At 40.4% G+C, this 23,499-nt stretch overlaps 1 protein-coding gene across 2 annotated transcripts in view; it reads left to right on the top strand.

The window, feature by feature from the left end:
* Nucleotides 1-484: 484 nt before the first annotated feature.
* TRPC3 (transient receptor potential cation channel subfamily C member 3) overlaps nt 485-23,499 on the top strand; it is a 39,102-nt gene continuing 16,087 nt past the window's right edge. For both annotated transcript variants that reach the window (XM_068403225.1, XM_068403226.1), the window contains exons 1-3: nt 485-720; nt 8,917-9,688; nt 17,423-17,608. In XM_068403225.1, the coding sequence (XP_068259326.1) occupies nt 485-720; nt 8,917-9,688; nt 17,423-17,608 (1,194 nt within the window). The remainder of the gene's footprint in view (nt 721-8,916; nt 9,689-17,422; nt 17,609-23,499) is intronic.

Below are 23,499 nucleotides of genomic sequence, written 5' to 3' on the forward strand. Positions count from 1 at the left end.
ACCGGGGCGGGTGAGGGACACTTATACCGGCCCTGTGGCAACGGCGCCTCCCCCTCACCGCCCACCCCGGGCCGAGCCGGCCGCTGGGCGGGCGGAGGTGGCGGGGAGAGGCGTCCCCTCTCCGGAGCGCCCGCTGCGGTAGGCGGCTGCCGCTCTCCGCCGCGGCTCGGCCCCTCCGCCCCAGTAACGATGCTGTCCTAGCGAGGGACGATGACAGGGAGCGGAGAGGGGCAGAGCCGCCGCCGGGAGCCCCTCTCTCTTGCTCGTCTCCCCGGCGCTTCCCGGCTCCCGCTGCCGGGCTGCGGGAGGAGAGGGCGGAGGGGCGGCGGTGGTTTTATGGTGAGGGTTTTGTCCTCCCCAGGTGCTCTGTCCCTCGCCGGGCAGGGCTTTCCTCCTCCTCCTGCCTCCTTCCCCGCCGCACACGCTGCCGGACGAGGCCGGCCGACAGCCGGAGCAGCCGCCGCCGCCTGAGGGGACCCTGACGATGTCGAACAAGAGCAGGAAGAGCAAGGAGCAGGGGAGAGTGACCTTCCCCCCGCAGCAGCAGGAGGAGGAGGAGGAGGGGGCAGAGGAAGAGGAGCAGGAGCAGCAGCAGCGCCGGCGCCGCGGCTGGAGAGGCGTCAATGGGGGGCCGGAGCCCCCTCCGCCACCTCAGAGAGCCGTTAAAACCCTCCGGGAGCCCTACGGCTACTACCCGCCCCCCCCGCTCGCCAGCACCATGTAAGTTGAGCCCCGGGGGTGCGTTAAGAGGGTGCTGGCCGGTGACTTCCCCGGGGGGGCCGGCCGCCGCGTCCCCGGCAAGTTGTGGCGCTGGGAAGCGCCGGCGGCTGCGGGGCGGCCCGCTCCGTCCCGGGCCCCGCGGCGGGGGCGCAGCCCGCCCGGCCTGCGGCGAACGGGCGGGACCGGTGCAGCGAGCCGGAGACGGGGCGGGTTTGCGGAGGCTTCGGGGAGAGTGCCTTGGGGGGACAGTCCCGTGGCTACGTGCCCCCGGGCTCCCCGCTCCCTCATCCCCAGCCCCTCGGCTCTGCTCCGGCGGGGTGAGGCGGGGGCAGCACGCAGCAGAAGGCTGGCAGGGCTGCCGGGCGCTGGGGCACAAGAGATTTCATCTCTTTCTTTCCTTTTTTTATTCTTTTTTCCTGGCTACTAGCATAGCTGCCGAGAAAACCTAATTAATGGCTCAGCTACGGTTTAGAGAACCCATTGCACCCTTCTGTACTAGCAGTGCTAACGCATCTCTTTTATATTTTTTTTAAAAACCCAGGCTGTGATAAAACCAGACTCCCCACAGAAATCTAGGACACCTGTGCAGAAAAAGCCTCAGTTCTTGAGATCTGTCTTTACCCTGTTTGATGTTGTCTTCAGGAATACCAGTTTGTTGGTTTTTAAGATGCATAAATATATAAGATGTATAAATGCTGACCATGACTAGACTTACTGCAAGAGAAATACATTCAGTTTTAGTAACATAGATGTTAACTTTCTTTTCTCTGACTTACAAAATATAGGTTGTCCATGAATTATTCACTTATTTTTATAACATGCTGCAGTTTAGGTAGACTTAACCTCTGAGGATTACTTGAGTATTTTATACTTTCAGGACAATATTAGTTCTTAATTAAATATTTTAATTATAAGATGACAAACACTGTATTTTGAGTTTTAGGGTAACATATTCAGCATTTATAGAAGCAGCCTTAATTAAAATCACAATCCAGACAACTGTTAAATACAGAAATAGAGTAGTGCTTAGAGTGGGATAACCACAAATAAAAGTGTTTTTTACCATCCCAGTGTAGAAATTCTTCACAAATACCCTGTACCCAGCAATCCAGACTTCAAGTGAAGGAGTCTTTCACATGTCTTTAGCTGTCTGAAAGTTAGTTGCACTTGTTTGTCTAGGCTCCCTCTGTAGTTGATGGGATGAGAAAGGAAACAGCAGTGGGCAAGCCAGCATAGTCATTTATCTTCTTTCTTGAGGTGCCTGTCTTTCTCCATTCACCATAAAAAGAGCCTAGAGGATTAGTTTAGAGTTGGACACTTTATTTTTAGACAGCTGAAGCTAGCTCAGATGAATTGTAAGCTATGAGTCCTAAACTTCTGGATCCCTTTTAGGTTGGTGTCCTCCTAGAGCTGTTGGCATATTCCTTTAAGAAGCGGGTATTATTCCACCAGGGACTAAAACTAGAGTTCAGTTTGCGCAGCTGTAGGCATTTGAGCCTGGGGTGAGCTCTGTCTGTTGGAATTGCTTCCCAGTATATAATTCTTGTGATCCTGTCCTGGGAGTCTATGACAACAGTGATAACTGGTGGACTGACAAAAGGGCTGACATGAATCAATGTAATAGGAGTGTATTGAACTGACAGGGCATGGAGGCAAAAGACCCCCAACTGCCTTTTCCCCTCTTATGTGCCCATGGTCATCCTCAGCATAGCAGTGGGATTTTTCTTCTGGAGTAACATTTTGTGTTTGCTGCTAATGCCTAAAATCATAGCCTTGTTAATGAAATGAGTATCAGTTTGCTCATAATGCGCTCAGATTAACACACATAAGGCTTTAGCATGCACAACGTGAGTACGAGAATCCTTGACTGGAAGAATTTGTAGTCTAAATACTCAATACTGACAAAGTGCAAGGGGAAGGAGGCAGGAAGATGTCAAGTAGTTTGCACAAGAAGATGCACTTGGTATTTGAAATGTCTTCACTCTGAAAGCTGTAACCTGTGCGAGGTACCTGTCAATGTACAGCTGGCTCCCTTCTGTGCCAAATATTGCTGGAAAAAGTAATTAACCTCAGATTCCAACTAAGACTGCAGTCTGGATGTAATACTTGTTTCACAAGGTACTGTGTGTCCCAGTGGGAAAAATGTGGACAAAACCTGTAAATTAAGTGTAGTAGGGACTGGATGCCTGATTCCCTGAGTCTCTTGGAAAATCATAGCTTAGTTTCCTGAGTGGAACCACAGAACACAAAGGACTGAGTGTAAATGGGGCTTTAAAATTCTTTGTTGCTGCAGCCCTGTTAACTTGGTTCTTTCCTGGTGAGATGTTTACCTTTTTCTGTGTGTGCATAGATGTACTCCTGTCATCAAAATACGGTCCTTTTTTTCCCCACAGGAATTCAGATGGTTGGTATTTTCTGTTGAGGAGTTAGTGAAGAGTAGTGGTAGGAAAAAGCTCTGCATAGTTTGTGGGGCGGGAAGGGAAGGAACAAACTAAGTATGTGTACACCTCCTGTTATCCCATTGTGTTTTGTTCCATTTTTTGACTAATTCTTTCCAGTTTGGAGCCAGAACTTCTGTGAGCTGACATGAGGGCATTTTGACTGATGGATTATGTTGTTTCAGACCAGTGGGAGAGTATAGACCTGAGTCAGATCTTGCAGCTGGCCTGATTTATGTTCTGCTGTTCAGCTGAATTAGCCTCCCTCTTCTGGAAAGCCCAGGCAGTGGTTCACAGAAGGGATAAGGAAGCTCTTGTTTAATACATTTTAGATTTGGTGCAGGGATTCCCAAATTGTGTGGAACATGCACAAGCTTTGATGCAAACATATGTGAATGTGACACTATTTTTATTGGTGAAGCAACAAATTTACCAGCAGCCTCTTCCGGCATGTGGCTGTAGCAGAGTTTGGAGGGATGGCAAAGCCTTCACTGGGGAGAGGCAGTGAGGCTGGGGGGATTTTCCCCCTAGCACTGCCCGTGGCCCTGCACAGAGCCAGGAGCTGCTGCCTCACATGGAACAACTCAGTCTTTTCCTGTGATGGTAACGAAGCAAACATTTGAGATCACTTTAAGAGATCTCGGGAGTCATGAGCTAAAATGCTGCTTGTCAGAGCACTTACTTTTGGAGTAAGGCAATTATCATCCTTTAATTTTAAAACTGGAACCTCAGAGGTTGCTTTTGGCAGAACAAGAGGCACAATCCGCATCTCCTGTGTGGCTCACTCCGGCATTGTTGCTTTCCAATGTGTGTGCACATCGCATATTCTATGATATGTGTCTATAATCACTGGGCTCCATTTCCTTTTCAGGGCTAGAATAGGATCAAGATCACTAATGTTGTACTGCAGTTTAGCAGTGGCGTAAACTGCTTGTAAGTTGTTGATGCCACCTTTTATTGCATTTAATAGTTCAGGGAGAATAACAGCCTATTCTTCAGTACAAATGTTAGAAAATTGCTCTATGGATCTGGGAGGGCCCAGAATGAAACCTCTGTGTCTCCAACTTCTCTCTTTTTCTTTTAAAATTGCTTGTGCAGTTTGCAGTGTTAAAAAATAGACTTAGAAACAAGATTATAAATCTTTTGGATTGCTGTTGATGAGATAACAGCAGAACAGAAGGAATTCTCAGGTCAACTGTTTGTCCCATATTTCTGTCCTTCTGCTACAGTTCTGAAAGTTTGAATGTGGAAAGGGATGGGTAGGCTAACAGAGTAGCAATCTGTAATTGAAATAATCCATGGTAAAAGCAGTGAAATCATAGTGCTTACTCCAGTCCTTTGCAGTTGCTCTGCTGCTCAAATTTCTAGCCTTGTCCATAGGAGTAACTGTCCAGGCAACACTACAATGAAATGTAAGGTCATAGTAAATGTGATGCATACAAAACACAAGAAACAAGTGGCCATTGCTTGTTTACTGGAAATCTTGTTAAAAATATTTTTTTATTGCACACATTTTAGATGAAAATATTTAAGGTAGGCATAAATATGTTAATGTAGGATAGGTTTTTGTGTCTTAGGACATTACCTGGTATGTAATGAACCAGTTAGTTCTTCAGAGTGCACATAATATTGCTCTATCTAGAAGCTTGTGATAGTTATCATGAGGTAAAGGTCGTAAAAGGTGGTGTACTCCTTTAGGAGCCGTGGCTTCACTAATGTGAGAATTCCGCTGCAAAGCTGAAATGGAGGTGTCCAGCTTTCGTATTATTCAACAAGGGGCTGACTTAAGGTCCTGTCACATCCTGGTTAATTGTCTTGTAGTGAGTTATCACAGAAGCAGTCAGGTTGGAAGAGACCTCTGGGATCATCGAGTCCAACCATTGCCCTGACACCAACATGTCAACTAGACCATGGCACTAAGTGCCATGTCCAGTCTTTTCTTAAACACATCCAGAGATGGTGACTCCACCACCTCCCTGGGCAGCCCCTTCCAATGTCTAATGACCCTTTCTGAGAAGAAACGCTTCCTAATGTGTGTTCATTTACGGCTGTCACTGAAGTTACTGAGAGTTTGCGTAAGTAGGAAGCAATGAACTAGACTTAAGCTGGCAAATGGGTAATGGTAGCCGTATAGTTAGGAAATCAAGCTTGTAACTTGAGACCATCCTTGTTTTATACTGATGAATGAATGATTCTGAAGGTTGGTTTATGGTTTCTGAAGTTCTTCCTTCTTGCCAGTGAAGCTCTTTTGTTCCTCAAAACAGCTGCCTAACTGGTGCACGCTTAAGGTCAAGTGAAATGTGTCCAGTTGTGGTGGAACTGGTGTACTTCAGTTAACATCACTGCTCTTCTCCAACTCCATCCTTCTTATTTGTGCTGAGCATCAAACAGAGGCTTGAGGCTTTATAGACCCCTTGGCAGTTTTTCTGCTGCGAAATGTGAAAACTAGTTGTGCAAAAAATGGAGGGGCTCAGGTGCTGCTTCATGTCAGCAAAAGGGGACTGAATTCGGTCCTCTCACCTTCCTGCTGCATACCCCATAGTGTAATTATGCAACCCATGTACAAGGACTAGAACTTAATGTCATGGTGTATCTCTGCTGAAGAATTAACATAAAATAACTGGGCATTTTTCTTGCTTGGTTCTTGTGGATTTTTTTGCCACGCGTTCTACAGATTTTTAATTTTTTGTATTCTTTCAACTATTGGGAACAATTGGGAAGAGGAACATCACGATTTCTATCTCTCTTTCCCTTTATCAATGTAAGCTGTCAGCTCCTTACAGAGACAAGGGTGAGAATATGAACTTTAAAGGCTTTAGGAAATAGAACACAAATAATTAATGCACACTCAGTTCTATTTTAATCATATTTTTAAGCCAGTCTAATGATATTTAGAGATGTGACTTGAGATTTTGTTGTTTTGATTACTTCAGTTGGCAAATATTACATGCAAAATATACTGAAAACTGTTAAATAGTTAAAACTAAAATTTTAACTATTTTCGTGCTTTGGGATAGCTTAAAAATATTAGATGTAAGAACAGGAGAGCAGAGAATGGAATAGGAGACCTTGTACCTGATGCTGCTTGCATGCAATACTCTGGCCAGTGCTGCACTGGCTTCAAGGTGTTTGAATTTGCTGAGGGAAGAGGGGAAGAAGAGAGGAAGGATGTATGGATGAACCTAACAGTCTTCTGGCTGTATGGTGCTGTATGAGACTTTTTTGCTTTGTATTTTTTTTGGGAGGTCTTGACAATATTTTAGTCCTTAAAATATCAAGCAACTTTCATCTTTTCTTAGAGAAGATACTGCAGTCACTTCAAATATGTCATCTCTTGTCACAAGGTTTATAGCTAAGGAAATCTTCTTTATTGGGAAGATACTCTAATGCAACACTTCTGGAAGGATATGCAACACTTGGAAGGATCTAACTCTTTTAACAAGAGTCAGATGAGTCAATTCAGTCAGTGGGTTTTGAAAGAAAGATAAAACAGAAAATAAGTGTCACATTTCAAAATATCCAGTGATGTCAACAGGCATATTTTGTGCAGTGGTAATAAAGCTAAGCTCGTTGTTGGAAGATCACACACACAAAAAAACCCGCCTGCGTTTAAGAGGCTGTCGCTCTGGTTGTGGATTTGAACCTGCAGCGATTTGGGTGTGCAGCTTTTGAAGCTGCCCATGCAGGTTCCGCTATATTCATTGAAATGCATAGTCTTTGTATGTGCCCAAGGTGTGTGTGGCATTTTTCCCTTGGTTCTGTCCTTTCACAGGCTGACGGGGTTTGCTTCAAAAGGGCCGTTTAATATTTTGTTTTGCCATCGGCATTCATTACATGGACACACATCTCCCTTAATGCAGATTACCTGGCTTTTGCACTGAGGGTAGAAGGATTAATTTCCTCTTCACTTTTTCTGTCTGGCCTTTTACTCTTGTATCTTGAGTTTTTCACTGACGTAAATAAATTGATTTTCACAATGCTCCTGCAAAATGAGAGCCTACTGTTCTTTTTCTATAGATGAGGAACAGAGGCACATAGGACTTAAGGACCAAATTGGAAATTTGTAAGGCCTATTTGTATCTATGTAGCATCTATATAGTGTTATATGTATTCAAAGCACACCTTCCATTAACTCATATATTGTTTATCAGCTGCACTGGTGTCTCTGTGCCCAACAAATCAGCTGAAGTGATCTCTATCCCTTGAGCTAATGGATTAACTGATAGCAGCTGGAGGATGTTTCTCTCAATATTGAGCTGGAGTAGAAAGGAAAGGGAGATTGCTGATGGGTTTCACATTTACTTGCAGATGGTAGTGAAGGGAGGTTATGGTATCCTGAGTACCTTTCCAGGCCTTTGGCCCCTACTCTGGCAGGCATAAATGCTTCTCTTCTTCCCCCATCTGTGACCACTTTAGCTTGATCCCATCTATTCTGTTGTTTCAGACCTTGCCAGGCAGTTGTTTCCTGTTCTTTTCTTCAGCTAGGTAGCATCTGCTCCTCAACCTCTTGTCTTAGGTCTTTGCAACTCCTAGTCTTGTGTCTCTGAACCTCCTCTCCCCTCTCTAGTTTCCTTACCTAGCTAGGTCCAGCTCAGCATCTGATCTGTCTGTTCTCTCAGCCCATTCCTGTTTGCTCCCCACTGCTCTCAGACAGTATCTTCACTGCTTCATAATCCCAGTTTCTGTGTTTTCTGAATTAGCTTGCTCACCCTTTCTTTTCTCCTGTTCCCCTTCTCTTTTCTCCCTCTTTCTGCTTTTGCAACTAGTTTTTGAGGGGAGTTCACAGCCTCCCCAGGTCTCGGTTCCCTTTCCTAAACAATCTCACTTTCCTACACTCAGGTTTCCTCTTTCCAGCACAGCCTGTCATCCCAATTTTCACTTTCATTCAATAGCTCTTTGACTTTCCCATTTTTCTTGATTGTATTACAAGAATGCATGAGGGCTTTTAAAAATATATATATATACACACTCATGTAATGATGTTAGATAGCTTCTTCCTTTCAGCTCCTGGAATGGTAGATGTATAATAGAAATAGGCCCAACATAACCCACAGCATTGCAGAAGTCCAGCTGGAGTGAGAGCTGATCCCAGTTTACAATGGATCATGCCTGGTGTCTGGAATCTATGAGCAGTTTAGTATCCAGAAAGTTTATTGAACGTCTAGTAACTGTTGTTTTTTCAAAGACTTATAATTTGACTAAATTGACTCATGACTAGAATCTTCCAGGTTTGGTTAATGTTTCTAGTAGTAACACTAGAAGGCATGAGATCAGGCTTCACTGTGTGTTGCTTGGCAAGACATCAGGAAGAAAACTTGTTTTCACCTCTCATTTACATAAACTACAATACAGTAAGCATAAATATTGCCTTCCTTAAACCATCAGCTTGAATGCTTATGGTGGGTAGTATTAATTACTACTGAAAAGTAGTATAGTAGATGTGTTTTCATTTTATATGTATACTGAAGTGAGTTGGGAGGGATTTCTGAAGAGAAGTGACGTCTTACATAAAGTAAAAAAAAAAAAAAATCTTGCCCATGCTAACAAAACAGAAATGGCCTGTAGCATTGAACCTGTTAATGCTTTAGGTTGCAGGCAAGCAAGCATGAAGGCAGATCACAATAAAGAATACTTCTTGTCAATAGATGGGCAAATGACAAGGGACAAAATAAGTCATTATTTTTGTAGCCACAGGAGAAGTGGAAGCTACAAATAACCAACATAGTGAAATTCTGTTACTTTTTTGTTTTCTCCTTAGGTACATTGAAGAAAGTCCATCTCTGAGACGTATGACTATGATGAGGGAAAAGGGAAGGCGTCAGGCCATTAGAGGCCCGGCATTCATGTTCAACAACAGGGGCACCAGTCTTACGGCTGAAGAAGAGCGCTTTCTAGATGCAGCAGAGTATGGGAACATACCTGTGGTGCGCAAAATGCTGGAGGAGTCAAAAACACTGAATGTCAACTGTGTTGACTACATGGGCCAAAACGCCTTGCAGCTTGCTGTAGGGAATGAACATTTGGAAGTGACAGAACTTCTGTTAAAAAAAGAGAACTTGGCACGGATCGGAGATGCCCTGCTGCTTGCAATCAGCAAGGGCTACATTAGGATAGTGGAAGCAATTTTGAATCATCCTGGGTTTTCAGTAAATAAGCGACTGACTCTGAGCCCTTGTGAGCAGGAGCTCCAGGATGATGATTTTTATTCCTATGACGAAGACGGTACCCGCTTTTCTCCAGATATCACTCCCATAATTTTAGCTGCCCACTGCCAAAAATACGAAGTCGTGCACATGCTATTGATGAAAGGAGCAAGGATAGAAAGACCTCATGATTACTTCTGCAAATGTAATGACTGTACAGAGAAGCAAAAGCATGATTCTTTCAGTCACTCTAGGTCAAGAATAAATGCATACAAAGGACTGGCTAGTCCGGCTTATCTATCCCTCTCCAGTGAAGATCCAGTACTCACTGCTCTAGAACTCAGCAATGAACTTGCCAAGTTGGCCAACATTGAAAAAGAATTCAAGGTAATGGTGTTTTGGTGTTTCTCTCTTTGTTATTGTTTTAAAGTTGCTGGTACTTCATTATGTCTTTAGGTGCTTGAAATTGTTTGCTATGTCCTTGCTTTTTCAATTGCGAATGCTTTAATGATATTTATTGTCTCTTTTATTCTTGATTTTGAGTTTGCAATACATAAGTCTTTAAAAAAGAATTTTTAATGAAATTAAATTGTTTTTGAACCTGCTGTGTATGGAGAAAATTGGAAAAAGGGACAGTGTGTATTCTGATAACCTTGCAGCAGATGGAAAACAATTTTAGTTGCTGTAGCAGTCAAAAATCTTTCTTAGTTACAAATGCTGAGTCTAAGTGCAGAAAGCAGAAACTATGCTTTTCTTGAGCATACTGCAGCATTGACCTTATTACCAAGTTAAGAATACAGAAAGTGGGGTTTTTTTGACGCACCTTTTGGAAATGTCACTCGTTCAACACCAGCTGTTAGACTGATTACAGATGTAGGTCCTGTTATCTGTTTTTGAGCTATATCTGGTTTAGTGTGTCAGTGCCCTGACTTTTCTATATATTTCAGCTTCTCCATCAGACAATTAATGACTTAGCTAACTGTTTCCCAGTGCTTTTTTTAATGAATTTGCAGTTCTGTTGAATACCTTGAAAAGTACAGTAACACCTGCCTTCCCCCTTGCCCGTCCCCTGCCTTCCCCCTTGCCCGTCCCCTGCCTTCCCCCTTGCCCGTCCCCTTCCCTCCCAACCAAATTCCAACAAAAAATCAAACCCCAGTAGACTGCGTGTAATAAGAAAAGCTCAGCTTAGGGAATGACAGATTGTTCTCAGTGAGTAGTGATTTTAACAGCACTGTATCTAGTTTTAACAAGAAATTTAATGGGGTTCTGCAGGGTCAGTGGTGGGTACCACTTGTTTGTTTAATATCTTCATAAATGATCTGAGAGAGGCAAAAGATGCATTAACCTTTTTGAACAAACAGGAAGCATTGCTAACACTGTGGAGTAATGAAAAGAAATAAACAACATGGAGAAATACAGGCAGAAATTAATAAAGTGAACTTTACCAGAAAAGGAAGAAACAGTTTTAGACTCCTGAGAAAGAATAGCTCCAGATACAGCTAAGTGAGTTAAAATATAATTTAAAAATAAGGTTTCAGTGCTGAGAAGGATTCATGTGTTGCACCACGCACTAATGAAGTGTAAAAGCTTAAACCTCTCCTTCCTCTCCTTCCTTTCCTCATACCATGCTGCGTATTGTGTAATTTGGCAAATGGATTGAGTACTTCCTCAATGTATTTATCCAGGAGTATAGGAAAAATGTCATAATTTTTCTTTTTCCTCTGCTGAAAAAGTACTGAACTGGGAAAGCTCTTTGTGAACATCAAATTGAAGAATTGGAGAATTTTATCATATGCACAGAGCCTGTTGGCTTGTGTGCTTCACAATGAATTACAGTTATGTGCCTCACTTAGAGACCATTACAGAAGGTTAAATCTCTGATGTGTGTAACTCAGTCCTGTTTATCATTGATTCCTTTTCAACTAGGCCAACAACCTGAGCGCCACAGAGTCCCCAGAATTGTGTGCCCAAGATGGAGATTTATGGGTTTTCTGAATAACACTTTGGTAGTTGTGGATAGAAACCTTTTCTTTTTTTGTTGTTGTGTTGTTTTTTTTTCCTCCTGCAGCTCCTTAGAGAGAACTTTTCTTCTGGGGTGGCACCTTAGAAACTCTACCATCTCTCTTTTTCTTTGTGATGCTGCATACAAATTTTGTTTATTATACCTGTGTTCAGAAACACTGGTGGGCTTAGGGACTCAATTTAAGTGTTATGTAACTCCCTAGGAACCCAAAATACAGTCTTTGCCACCAAAAGCTAAATTAAGGCAAACTGTCATGTATTTGTAAGGGGAAGATGTAGATGGTTAGAACTGAATAGAAGAATTTCAGTAAAAATATCCATTTTTAGTTCCCATAGCTCCCATATCATAAGTACTAACACCATGAATACAAATTTCATCAGAAAAAAAACAGCTTGAAATTTTGGAGGAGAAAAAGTGATATTTTTTGGTTGTACTTATTTCAAACCAGAACTAAAAAAAAAAATCCTTCAGTTTTGAAAATGTTAAATTGTTGCAGAATAAAATATTCTGGTTTTCAATTTTTTCTTTATTTTCTTTTTCTTGACTGTTTAGCCTCTATTTTCAGATTTCAGTGGTTTTGGATAGCACTTATACAGCTGCTAACCTTGCCAGAAGGAATATAGGGTGAACCTGTTTAAAAACACCTGAGGGCAAAGCTTCCTAGTAAATGCTTGCTAAATTGAACTTTACATCTTTTGCATATGCAAAGTCCAGTCTGCCTCTCACTTAGGATTTACACTAACAAATTCTGGTGTTTGTGTGCAAACCAGAGTTTGCACACGCATATTAGAAATGTGGGAAGATGGCTTAGGACATTCATTCATGATGGTCAGTTCCCCGTGAATATTAAAGAAACTTATTAATTACACTGATTTAATTTTTTTTTCCCTTCAGAAGTAAGGAGAAAGGATTCAAAGAAACCAGTGAACCCTCATTTTTGCTGGAAGGTACGAGACGTGTAGCCAAAAAGAAGGACTGAAAATGAGTAAAAATAGATGGGGAATCTGGAGCCCTAAAGACCATTTCACTCTACTTCTTTCGTCCTCAAGCTTCTTTACTTCCTACTCCTTTGAAATCCTTGTTCCAAGCTCCTGTTGTTCCTTTTGCTCTTCTTCATTTATTGTAGTTTCTTGTTGACACTGTTATTCCTTTTTTGTTCTTTGCATCTGCTTGTTGTCTTCTATTTTCTTCTATTCAGTTCCCTCTTTGGATTTCCTTTTTTCTTCTCTCCTTTCTAAGTGCTTGCCTAATTTTCTTTGCTCTTCTTGTTTTGTTTTGTTTTTCCTCTGTCTTCCTCCCTTTAGGTTCTTATTACATTTTCTAATCCTGGTAAAGTGTGGCTGGCTTGTCTGAACATGCTGGTGACTCCTCTTTAGGTCTGGAAACCAGCTAAGGGAACAGCAGAGATTATCAGTGCCTGGTTGTCAAAGCAGCAAGACATCATTTTAGTGGCTGGTATAGCAGCATATCATCCCTGTGGCCAGGGCAGGAACTACAGTATTTCTCTTACCTTCCTTGGTGATCCTAGTCCCCATTCCAGGGTTTGACAGCAGGATTTCAGATGACATCAGAAATTTCAGTTTGTTTTATCTGAGTCAAGACTGCTACCAAATCATAGAAAAACAACCCTTCACTCTTCCATACCTACTATTATCACACCCAATTTCAGTCTCTTAAAGCAGCTGATTAGATTCTTTCCTGTCAGTTTCTTAGGGGTGTTTTATGTATAGTAGAGATAATTAGAAGGAAAGCAGCATTGTTGATGAAGTTCTGTATTTGAAATGCAAAACCAGAGTTCTGCTTTGCTCTGGGCTTCTTCACCTATTTTGATATTTATAAGGGCTTTTATAACCCATGTGCCTGATCAGAAAGTGTTTTCAAAGTGTATCAAATCTGCTGGTTCGATTCCTTTCTTTTGTTGAAACGGACTTTTTTTCTAAAGTTAGAAAAAGTTATGGAGTGGTGGTCTGCTGGCATCTGTCTTTATGAGTGGTTAGAGATCTCCGAGGTGTACTGCTTTGTACCTGATAGACTGGCTAGGGAAGCTCAGTCTGGAACTGTATCTTGTCTTAATGTAAACAAAATGTTCATTACTGTAGTTGGAAAATCATGTTTTCCAATCCCAGTAGCACCACAAAATACTTTTCAATACAAATATTCCCAATTTTTATGGTTTTTTTTTGTTCTTCTATTTTTAGCAGACCCTGGCCACTGTGGTTGCTGTGAGTTACTAAAGTTAATTGATACTTCTCCTCCTCCCTGAGAACTTTAAAACTGTTACTGCACAGTGATGGGAGAATTCCTAGCAGTCAGAACAGCTGATGGAACTTTCCTTTGGAGTCACCATAGAAAAAACCAGTATGAGGTAGCTAAAAAGCCACATGATAGGCTTTGTGTACCAGCTTTCAACTAAATACTGTCCTGTGTGAGCAAGCTCAGTTCTCCCAGTGGAAGTTGCGCTAGCTGATATCATGTCAGAATTTGGTCCATCATAGCAAGGATCAAAAAGATCGTAGTCCTGCTTTATATAGGATAAATCCCTTCTTTGCTTTGTTCTCAGCTTTGCTAAAAGCTCCTACTGAAACCAACAGAAGATGTGGACGTGCATCTAAAAGCGGAATCTGTCACTGCTCCAAGTAAATTTACATAGTGTTATCTCAGCTGAACTAACAAAGAGTGTTCAAGCTTGATCTATGTTTAGGTCCAACTTTTAAAAGGACAGGGCCCAGATCCATAATCATTAGTGCAATTATGTGCTTGATTTGCATATACAGTTCCTGCAGTTATATATGCAAACTGGCTACATATGTGATCTCAAAACGGCCACTTAATACGTAATACTCAACATAAATCTATGATTGCGTATAACATGTGAGAACTAGTTATGCAGTTGTGCATAGTCACAAACTGTGGTGCTTACAGGAACGTGGCTTTCATAACAGAAAACATATATACAATTTGTTTGACTGCATGTATAAATTTTCTTTGGAATAGTGAAAATCTTGTGGGTGAAATCAGCTGAAGATTTTTTGTTCATAGGCTTCATTCTTTGCACACAGATTGGTATGTTCTTTGTAAAAATTGTAGATGAACTCACGAGGTAGTCTTTAACGTTATGAGTGAGAACACAGCATGCAGAGTTGGGCAGGCTGAGATCCAACCGCTGATGTGTGCCAGAGTCCTCCGAAACTGCTCCTGAGACACAGTTCTGCAATTCCAGTCATCATCAGTTGTCCATTATGTACCGGTGTCAGCTATGGTGTCTGTGAAATGCAGAATACAGGCTGATACTTTTGATGTTACAAAGGTGTCTGTGTAACCATTAATTTTTTGAGAGATACCATTTAAGATGAAACAGTGAAATGAAACAGTCTGTAGTCTATTGAAATAGCAGTCTTCATGTGATACTACTGCGATCGCAATTTGTCCCCCTTTTTCCCAAGTAAGGTGATTTTACCCCACTTTTGACATTTGTGGGCAATATTTTGCAATTGTAAGTGCCTGTGAAAATGTACTCTTCTTGCTTAGTTTGTACTAATTGAGAAAACTGTATTAATTGATCTTTTGTTGTAACTGAGTGTGTGACTATAGCAGAAACTTACCTGAATATTTAGATTTTATAAACCTGATGCTAGGCTGTACTTGTGCACTTGCATGTGTGAGAGACTTGATTATAGCTTAAACACAAGGAAACAGATTTTCCTGACTTTTATATTGGAAGTTGTTATGAAGCAACTTCTTGGTAATGTGAATTTTGGTACTACGTTTCTGTGTTATTTTAAGGAAAAAGAGAATAGTTAAATGGTAAAGAAAATGGACTGAAGCTTTAGCAAGAATAACTATTGTTATTTCCTAACTATTAGTCATCCGCTATTTCTCCTTCTTTCTTCACAGTTAGCAAAGAAAAGACCTTGTAAGTGAAGCCATTCCCTGCAACTGGACAGCTCATGTTCATTCATGCAAGGACAAAATTTGGGTTGTGATATGTCATAAAGCACTTGAATAATACAAAACCATCTAAACTAAACTTGATTAAACCTTAATGAGATGTCACCTTTGTTTTAGTATTATTTCTATCTATTCTGTGCTCAAAGACTTCTTTTTTTCTTGTGAAGTTACAAGTCCCTGCAAATTCAGGTGAAAAAGAATGTAGTTTCTCTCTTAGCTATATAGTACTACTACTAAAGTCAGGGAAGTTAGTATATCCTCCCATGCGCTGTGAATAGCTGATTTACAGCTACTTTATAGTGTTAACGAAAAATTGATTACCAGTCTTACTCCTGTTGAATTAGTGTTGCATCTGATTATTATTATGGTTTTTGCTCAGCTATCTCAGTAAATGCCTTTCTTTAGCTGTAGTGAAATGTGTAGCCAATTCTTGCTTGAAATTGGAAATTTAAGGGAGAGTATTCAAGTTCTCACAGATTCATAATAATTGTTGTGAAAACAATATAAACAGTGTTAAGAACATAGGACTTGTGTAAACTGAAGGCATGGCATTGTTTTTGGCTTTACTAGCGTTGTCTTTAGTCTCTACTTCGTTTTCACTGAAGAAAATCCCCATCGTCTTTTTACATTGTCTTACCTCTTTGTGTTTCGCAAGCTTTTACAAGCCTGACTTCTAGCAGTTTATACTTACAGTTCTTGCCCTCTATGATGAAACTTTTTTCCTTGACCAGACTGTCAAGAAAGACTGTTCCCCTTTGTCTTCTTCAAGAGTACTGTTCTAGCTGCCATTCCAGACTCTTCCTCTGCAAGGTGTTTGTCTTTGTAGGATCTCACATCTTGTACTGAAAAGTCTTCTCTGCATTTGGACTTCCATGCTTATAAGTACGTTTCACTCCCTTGACTAGCTTTCTCACAAGATTTTGCCTTTTAAAAAGTCCTAAATCTTAGTCACACATATCACTGCTTATCCTTTCACTGAATGTAATCATGCATCCCAGTATTATTTTTATAATTGGCTCTTCTGTACTGTTCTCCTTGGTTACCAAAAACAAATCTAAAATAACCTTACATCCTGCTGGTTCACTGACAACTGAATTAATTTGTCATCTATGACCAAAGGAAATAACTGGGTCCTTTTTAGGTCTCTCATTAGGACTGGTTGTTTCCAAGTCTGTATCTGGGATGTTAGTCTTCTGTAATAACACAATTCTTAGTAATATTTGTTTGTCTCCAGTAATGTTTCATTTTGATTCATATCTGAATCTGACCTATGGGGATTGATAGCTGATTCTGGCAATTATCCTGTGCAGCCTCTTTTCCCATCTTTTCCCAAAATAATTTGAAACTACTGAGAGCATGTTAGTTTCTCTGTCCCATTTTATAGATGCTAAGTTGAAAATGTGACAAAATGAGCAGTACAAGGAGGTAAAAGTTACTTAGGCACAGGGGAAAGGTGTCTTAGAGAGACTCAGGAGCCTAATATCTTTGAACTGTCCTTTGAAGGAGCTGTGTTGCCTCTACAGGAAATTTGGGGTATTTTGCCCACAACACTAGTGTCCAAGTTCATGCCACAGTTATTCTATGCAGTTACTTTGTCAATCACTGTACACGTTGTTGGGTGTGAAGTGGTTGCAAGGATAAGTGGGAAGCAGAGCAGGTAAAAAAAAAAGGAGGAAAATGAATACAGTATACATCAGAGTAAAGAGTAAGCAGCAGTGTAGAAAGGGCAGAAATGTATTTGTAGCCTGTGAGGCAACTCTGTAAAAATTTTCGTTAATTGTCTGCAAATTTTTTGCAAGTGTGAGGTTAGTGTTTCAAAAGTTCTGGTCCTGGTTTGTTTGTGCAATTCTTATTTGTCCATTCAACTTCCCCTTGCTGCCCATCTGAGTTATTTTCATCACGCTATTATGTCACGTTCCCATACTCAAAACAAACAGCTGTCATCATCTTCTGTTCAAGTGGCTACCTTGTGTCAGAGAAGAAATGATTCTGCTTTACAAAAACTGTAATGTCTAATACGCTCCTAACTTGGCACAGTATGTAAAAGTCACACTGTTACTTTTTAGCAGCTTGTACAGGTTCTTTTTTCCTTGCCATTGACTCTTAAGCATGTTTGTCATGGGCTGTTTTCTCCAACCCTTCTGTTTCAGAATGACTATCGCAAGCTGTCTATGCAGTGCAAGGACTTTGTGGTTGGTGTTCTTGATCTGTGCCGAGACTCGGAAGAAGTGGAGGCCATTCTGAACGGGGATTTAAACTCTGAGCCGGTCGAAGCGCAGAGACACAGAGCATCACTGAGCCGTGTGAAGCTGGCCATTAAGTATGAAGTCAAAAAGGTAACTCCTCATAGCCAGTGCTTTCAGACAGTGTAATAGGAATGCAGTGTCACCTCATTGTTCCACAGGTGTTATGAACCAGTGGTCAGATGCATTACTGAGATATAGTGTGTGTAATCAAGGTTCTCACAAGGCAGAAGCTGGCAGGAGGGGACTACAGTGAAGGAGTTCAGTTTAATCTACTTTCCACAGCTGAGAATTGGCAGGAGATTTTAATGACATAAATCATCTGTGCTAGCAAGGTCAGACCTTTCTCCTGATTAAGCCAAAAGAAGAGATTTCAGTGGAGCCAGATTTTCACTCAGTGAAAGTAAGGATGTGTCTTTCCGCCGGTCTGCGTGATAATATCTAATCCAAAGAGAAGGCTGTATTTGTGAAAATGGTGGTTTCAACCAATGAAAAGAACTGGTTTGTTCATTATTTCTCTTTATTACCTTTGCTTTCTACCTTAAGAACTTAATTGGGCAAGTAACTTCTGGGGAGTAAGTCTTGCAGCTTTCTACTAGTGTTCCTATCAACACATAGGTCTTTTTTTTGAAAAGTCTTCCTTTTACTACTTCGAAAAAGGAAAAGAGAACATCTAAGTTGTCATTAAGTATATTATTTTAATTTATTTTAAAAGATTTTAAAACATTTAAAAATTAAACAGCTCATCTGCAACTGTGTGGGTTGTAGTGAGAAATTCTACCTGGTTTACTGTGTGTGTTCCTTCAAAAAAATATTTTAAAATTCAGTCCTGAAAATGTGTGGACTATATTTGTGGCTAGTTAATCGGTTCATTTCAGTTCTTCATCTTTGCGCCTGTATTTATCAGTGTCTTGTAAAGTGCAATGTGTTGTCAGTTGATGCCTTTCTGGAAGTAATTTTTAGTGAACACTTACTTTGCGAATGAATGTTATGTGTTGAAAAATTGAGCTGTGTATCACACAGTTGACATAGTGCATATCCATTTATTGTGGCAGTTTTCAATGTATAGCTATATGTTGTTCTCTTCAAGATCCCACTATCCTAGCACAGAAAATAGTTAATACTGTGTCCTGCTGTGAGAGGACTCAAGAAATACAGCAATGCCTGTGTATTATTTACTGCTACCTATTTACATGGGTAGCATCATTTCCATTCTTAACAGCCATTATAGTTTCATCATCTCTGCAAGAAGTCTTGTGTCTTTCAGAATAAATAACACTGTATTCTGTGGCCACCTGTTGAGCCAATCTGCCACATAAAATGAATTGTAAACAACCTGCCAGCACAACTGGGAAATGTTGGTGTTTATTATGTCCCCAAAAGATGGTTAACAAAAGTTGTAAACACAGATTCCAAACAGCAAGTCATCGTTTCCAGTATAGAATCGGTCTACAGCAGATAAATGCATATTAATTACCAAAATTCAAGGTACATATATACAAGTATTAAATTAATTAAAAAGGATGGAACAGGGAAAGAATCAAAGTACATAAGCATGTTATCATATCTGAGTAACATGTATTCTTTATGCTGTTGCATATTAATGTTACCAAACCTTTGCTGAGGCTTGTGTCTCAGCTTTCTTGCTGAAGACTCTGTTTTTCTTCTAAGAGGTCATTGTCACTGCTGAAATTCATTGCTGAGCAAAGGGCCATACAGGTCTGTTAAGAATAACAAAAACCTACATAGTGCTAAAAAGGCTATTCCATGTAGCAAACTTGTTCTCCTCTCTTGCAGAGATTAATTATTTGTAGATAAACTCAAGGTTTTGACTCCAATTCATGTCAAATACAGTTCAGAACCTACAAGACTAATGATCTTGGTGGAAGGAAATAAATAGATGGCGTGGAGTTGTTACCGTATTTATACATGTGCTGTTCCCTGTAAATGGCCATTACAGAGGGCATGACAAGGATTGAGCCAGGAAATGTCTCGGCCATGGTGGTCCTTAGGTGCTGGGATTGGCTCCATTATAGCTGTGGCAGATTATAGCGATGTTCTGACTGTAGAATAGATTCAGATGTGGGAACTCCACATGGGATGCTTTCAATCCTATAGCTGTGGGAAGACAAGGATGTGGCTTGTGTTTCTTGGCTTTCAGTAATTCTAGCTGTGCTTCTGGGTGAGCTACATTAAGGTCAGTTCACTGTTGCAAGGCAGATAGTACAGCCAGACAGAACTGCAGGTCCATGAAATGGTTAATGAGCCGTATGCCCTTTTCAGCGGGAGAAGAGACAGGAAAAAACATATGACAAGTGAGCAAATGTGCTTAGAAGTTCACTGCTAGGGAAATGGAGCTTTTAATGCTATTAGTAATGAAACTCTTGCACTCAATACCCTACACACTGCATTAAAGCGTACACCATCTTGTAAAGAGGATATGATTTTGAAGCTAAGATTCAGACTGAAACTGCAGCCCCAATAGTGAAGGACTAAGGGAATTTAAAAACCAAGAAAAACTAGTTAGAACAAGTAATCTTGCTCTGCATGCTGAATTGCTGCTGCTGTAGTGCTTTTAGTATTGCATCTCAACTGTCTTTAGATTGGCAGCAAAATTTCAGAGAAGTTGCTGACCCTAGGCCAGGTTCCGCAGTTCTTGCTGAGATAAAAATCAGAGTGGAACTTCAAAGTGAAATCAATAAGAGTTTGAGTAAAATCACAGGATTTACTTTTCAAACACTGAAGTTTCAAATTGATAGATAAGATTTAAAATTCTCTTTGTATGGTGTGTGTTTGTATCGGAGTGTGCCAGGATCTGTTCCTGCTATGTCTAAACTCAGCCATTAGGATGTCAGGAATAAATAATGTCATACAGAAAAATATTTATATACTGATGACTTGGTTAATGGTCATGAAACTGAATGCATCTGAAGTGTTACAGTCAATTATGCCTGGAAAAGCAGCTAAATTAAAATTGGGATTTTTTTTTTTTAGTGATCAGATACTGTCCTCATGCATCTCTGTTGTTCACTGGGGTTTGGATTGGACCCTGAAATATTAGATAAATGTGATAATAAGATCAACATGTAATGAAAAGTAAGAAACTGCATGGAAAGTAGGGTGAGAGAAGAGAAATGCAGAAGGAACAAAGTTGTAAGAGGATGTGATTGCTAGGTGAAATATGATGTGAATCTGCTGTCCTCAGAGGAGATGAAGCTGGGGGGGAGACAGATACACAGGGGATGACAAACATAGAAGAGGTTGCAGTTGCTGAAAATAAAAACAACAAATTAAAAAATTCAAATATTTCAGCAGAGCTGGAGAGAAGGATGAATTTCAGAGCTTTTATGGATGGGAGAAGTGACATGAGTTGCTCTGAGGGCTTGGAAGTGGTGCATATTGCGCAGTTGCCAACAGTTAGATAAGTTGCTAAGATCTTCTCAAGAGCCCGTAGACTTACTGCCAGAGAAGAACTTGCCATAACCATTGGCATCTCACTAACTCCTCCCTTTTCTGGGAAAATTACAGCACAGGCAGATCTCCTCTTAGCATCAGATCAAAGTGTTGATAAGACCAGGAGGAATAAACCAGCACACAGCTCTGGATGAGACGCAAGAGGGCCCATGGGCTGATTCATAGCCCTAGGCGAGCTCCCTTAAAGCTCCTTTGCTGTTTCTTCCCATTCCCTCTGGTCATAGGAGGAATGACGTGGGTGTTTCTTCTCTCTCCTCTTCCCTGTGATTTTAAGCCTGCTTTTTAAAAATGTCTTTGTAATTTGAAATAATTATTTATTTTCCTGTCTTTGGCCACAGTTAATCTGCTGTGGGGTTTGTCTTTTGATGTCCTGAGTTGAGAATGACCTTTATCTTAGTGAAAGAAAAGATGGGGGGCATGTGTCAGAATGCGCAAACACACACAAAAGTCTCTCTCTTTTCAAATGGGCCAGGCTGGCAGTTTTTACGGTGCATAAGCTTCAAAGGTGACAGCCTAATAAAAAGAATACAAACATAGTTCAAGCTGACATTAATTTAATAAAAGACTTTTAAAATATTTTTATTTCTGTTGGCCATTCCACTGTAGGTACAAACTGCATCAATATGTGTTCTAAGTGGTTAATGAATCACACACCAAAATACTTTGGGACTTCTGTTTTAGAGCAAAGTAAATTAAAATATTAAGATTGCTTCCCTTTTAAAAGTTCATGCAACAGCTTCAGATTCTTCCTCTTGAGAGTTTTATGGTTCCCTCTTTTCATTGCCAATGATTTAATTTGATTTTTTTAAGAAGTCTGCCCTATTGTACTACTGTATGTTCTTTTTAATGAGATTTGGAATATAAATGGCGTTTTGCAGGCAAGACCTGGCAAACAACAGTGTATATAGTACCTTATGATCTCAATAGAGTACAAAGGATAATAAAATGGATATCCAAGGTTTACAGTATTTTTGTTTAAAGTATAAGCAACTCAGATCAAATCTCACTCTTAATCCAACATGGATTATCAGAGTTATCAGAATTATGTTCAAATCCTTTTTTGTGAAACTGCCTAGCATTCTTTACTCCAATTTACTAGTTACTGTCAACCAATGTGACAAGTATATTACCAGATTTCTTCAAATTGCTGTGGTAACTAGGCTGTTTATCCTTGTGCTTAACTGATGTCCCACATACTCTTGTGATGTGGCAGTCTTACATATTCCTGGTTACATGATGTCATCCTGATGGAGTGGTTGCACAGTCTCCTCTGTCCACATTGCTTCATCCTACAGAAATACAACAGTGCTTTAAAAATAGAGCAATACATGCTCACCCTTCAGCAAACTCGACCAAAAGTGATTTTAGTAAAATAAAACTTAAAGCATATCTAAACAAATGCAGTTGTTGGCAGCAGCTTGTTTTATCGTTCCATAATTAATTTGGGAACCATTCCCTTTCCCTGTGAACATACTGAAGTCTTACTGAAGCCAAGAAAAGAACATTTGCATGTATTTGCTGCATAGGAGAAAGACAGAAGTTGACTGTATCTTAAGATTTCGATCTCTGCTCCCTTTCAATTTTGGGACACTTAAGGAAGAATTTGTGGAAGCTAGGGACGAAGGAAACTTATACAAAAGGCTCAGGAGAAGCAAGTTTGTATTGTAATAACTGTCTGAGGAGAAGATGAGCATTAATCCTAAGCCTGTTTTTTCCACATGTCTCATTGTCTCTTCATGACTAGATCCTGTTAAGTTCACTTGATGCCCTATTTCTTTGTCTTGATGTTCATCTGGCTTCCCCTTGCCTTTATTTTAAAGCAGCTGGTTACGAAAGTCCTTGATGATGTCTTGGCTCTGCTTAGTTAAGGTCAGTTGAAATTTTACCGCTGACCTCAGTGGGCATCAGAGTTAGGTCAAAAGAGTAAGTATATTCGAAAATAGTCTTTCACGTGTCCATGTCTGGGTACAAGAAAATTAAGTACCAAAGTCTGGATGTAGGGTTGAACATTCCAAAAATGGCCCAACATTCAATGAACTGAAATTCAGTGGTAGTTGTGTATGCCTAGACTACTGACAATCAGGACATTCTTGTTTAAATGCCTGAATATTATCTTATAAAATTGAGTGCTCACATTTGAAAATGTCAACTTTTGGTCATTTCATCAGAGACTGTATTTATTCAGTTATTTGTACACTTCTGCTCTTGTGGTTTTCTCTGTTATGTTTGATACCTTTTAGTCCTTCTGCTATAGAAATAAATGAGCAAATACTTAATATTGATAAATAATAATGTAAACTAATCAGCAAAGATAAAAGGAATGTCTCATAAAAGAATTCATTAAAAATAAGATTATCTTGCTCAGGAATCACTGAAATGTTAATATTTTTAGTTAAAGTATACACCTCAGATCTTATTTGAGCCTTCTGCAGTGTGTTTTTAAGCTGTTAACAACTCTTTAAAACACAAAGAATAGTATAAGACTGTATAGTGATAACAATCTGTACATT

The sequence above is a fragment of the Nyctibius grandis genome, chromosome 6, assembly GCF_013368605.1.
Source record: "Nyctibius grandis isolate bNycGra1 chromosome 6, bNycGra1.pri, whole genome shotgun sequence".
NCBI classification, from domain to species: domain Eukaryota; kingdom Metazoa; phylum Chordata; class Aves; order Nyctibiiformes; family Nyctibiidae; genus Nyctibius; species Nyctibius grandis.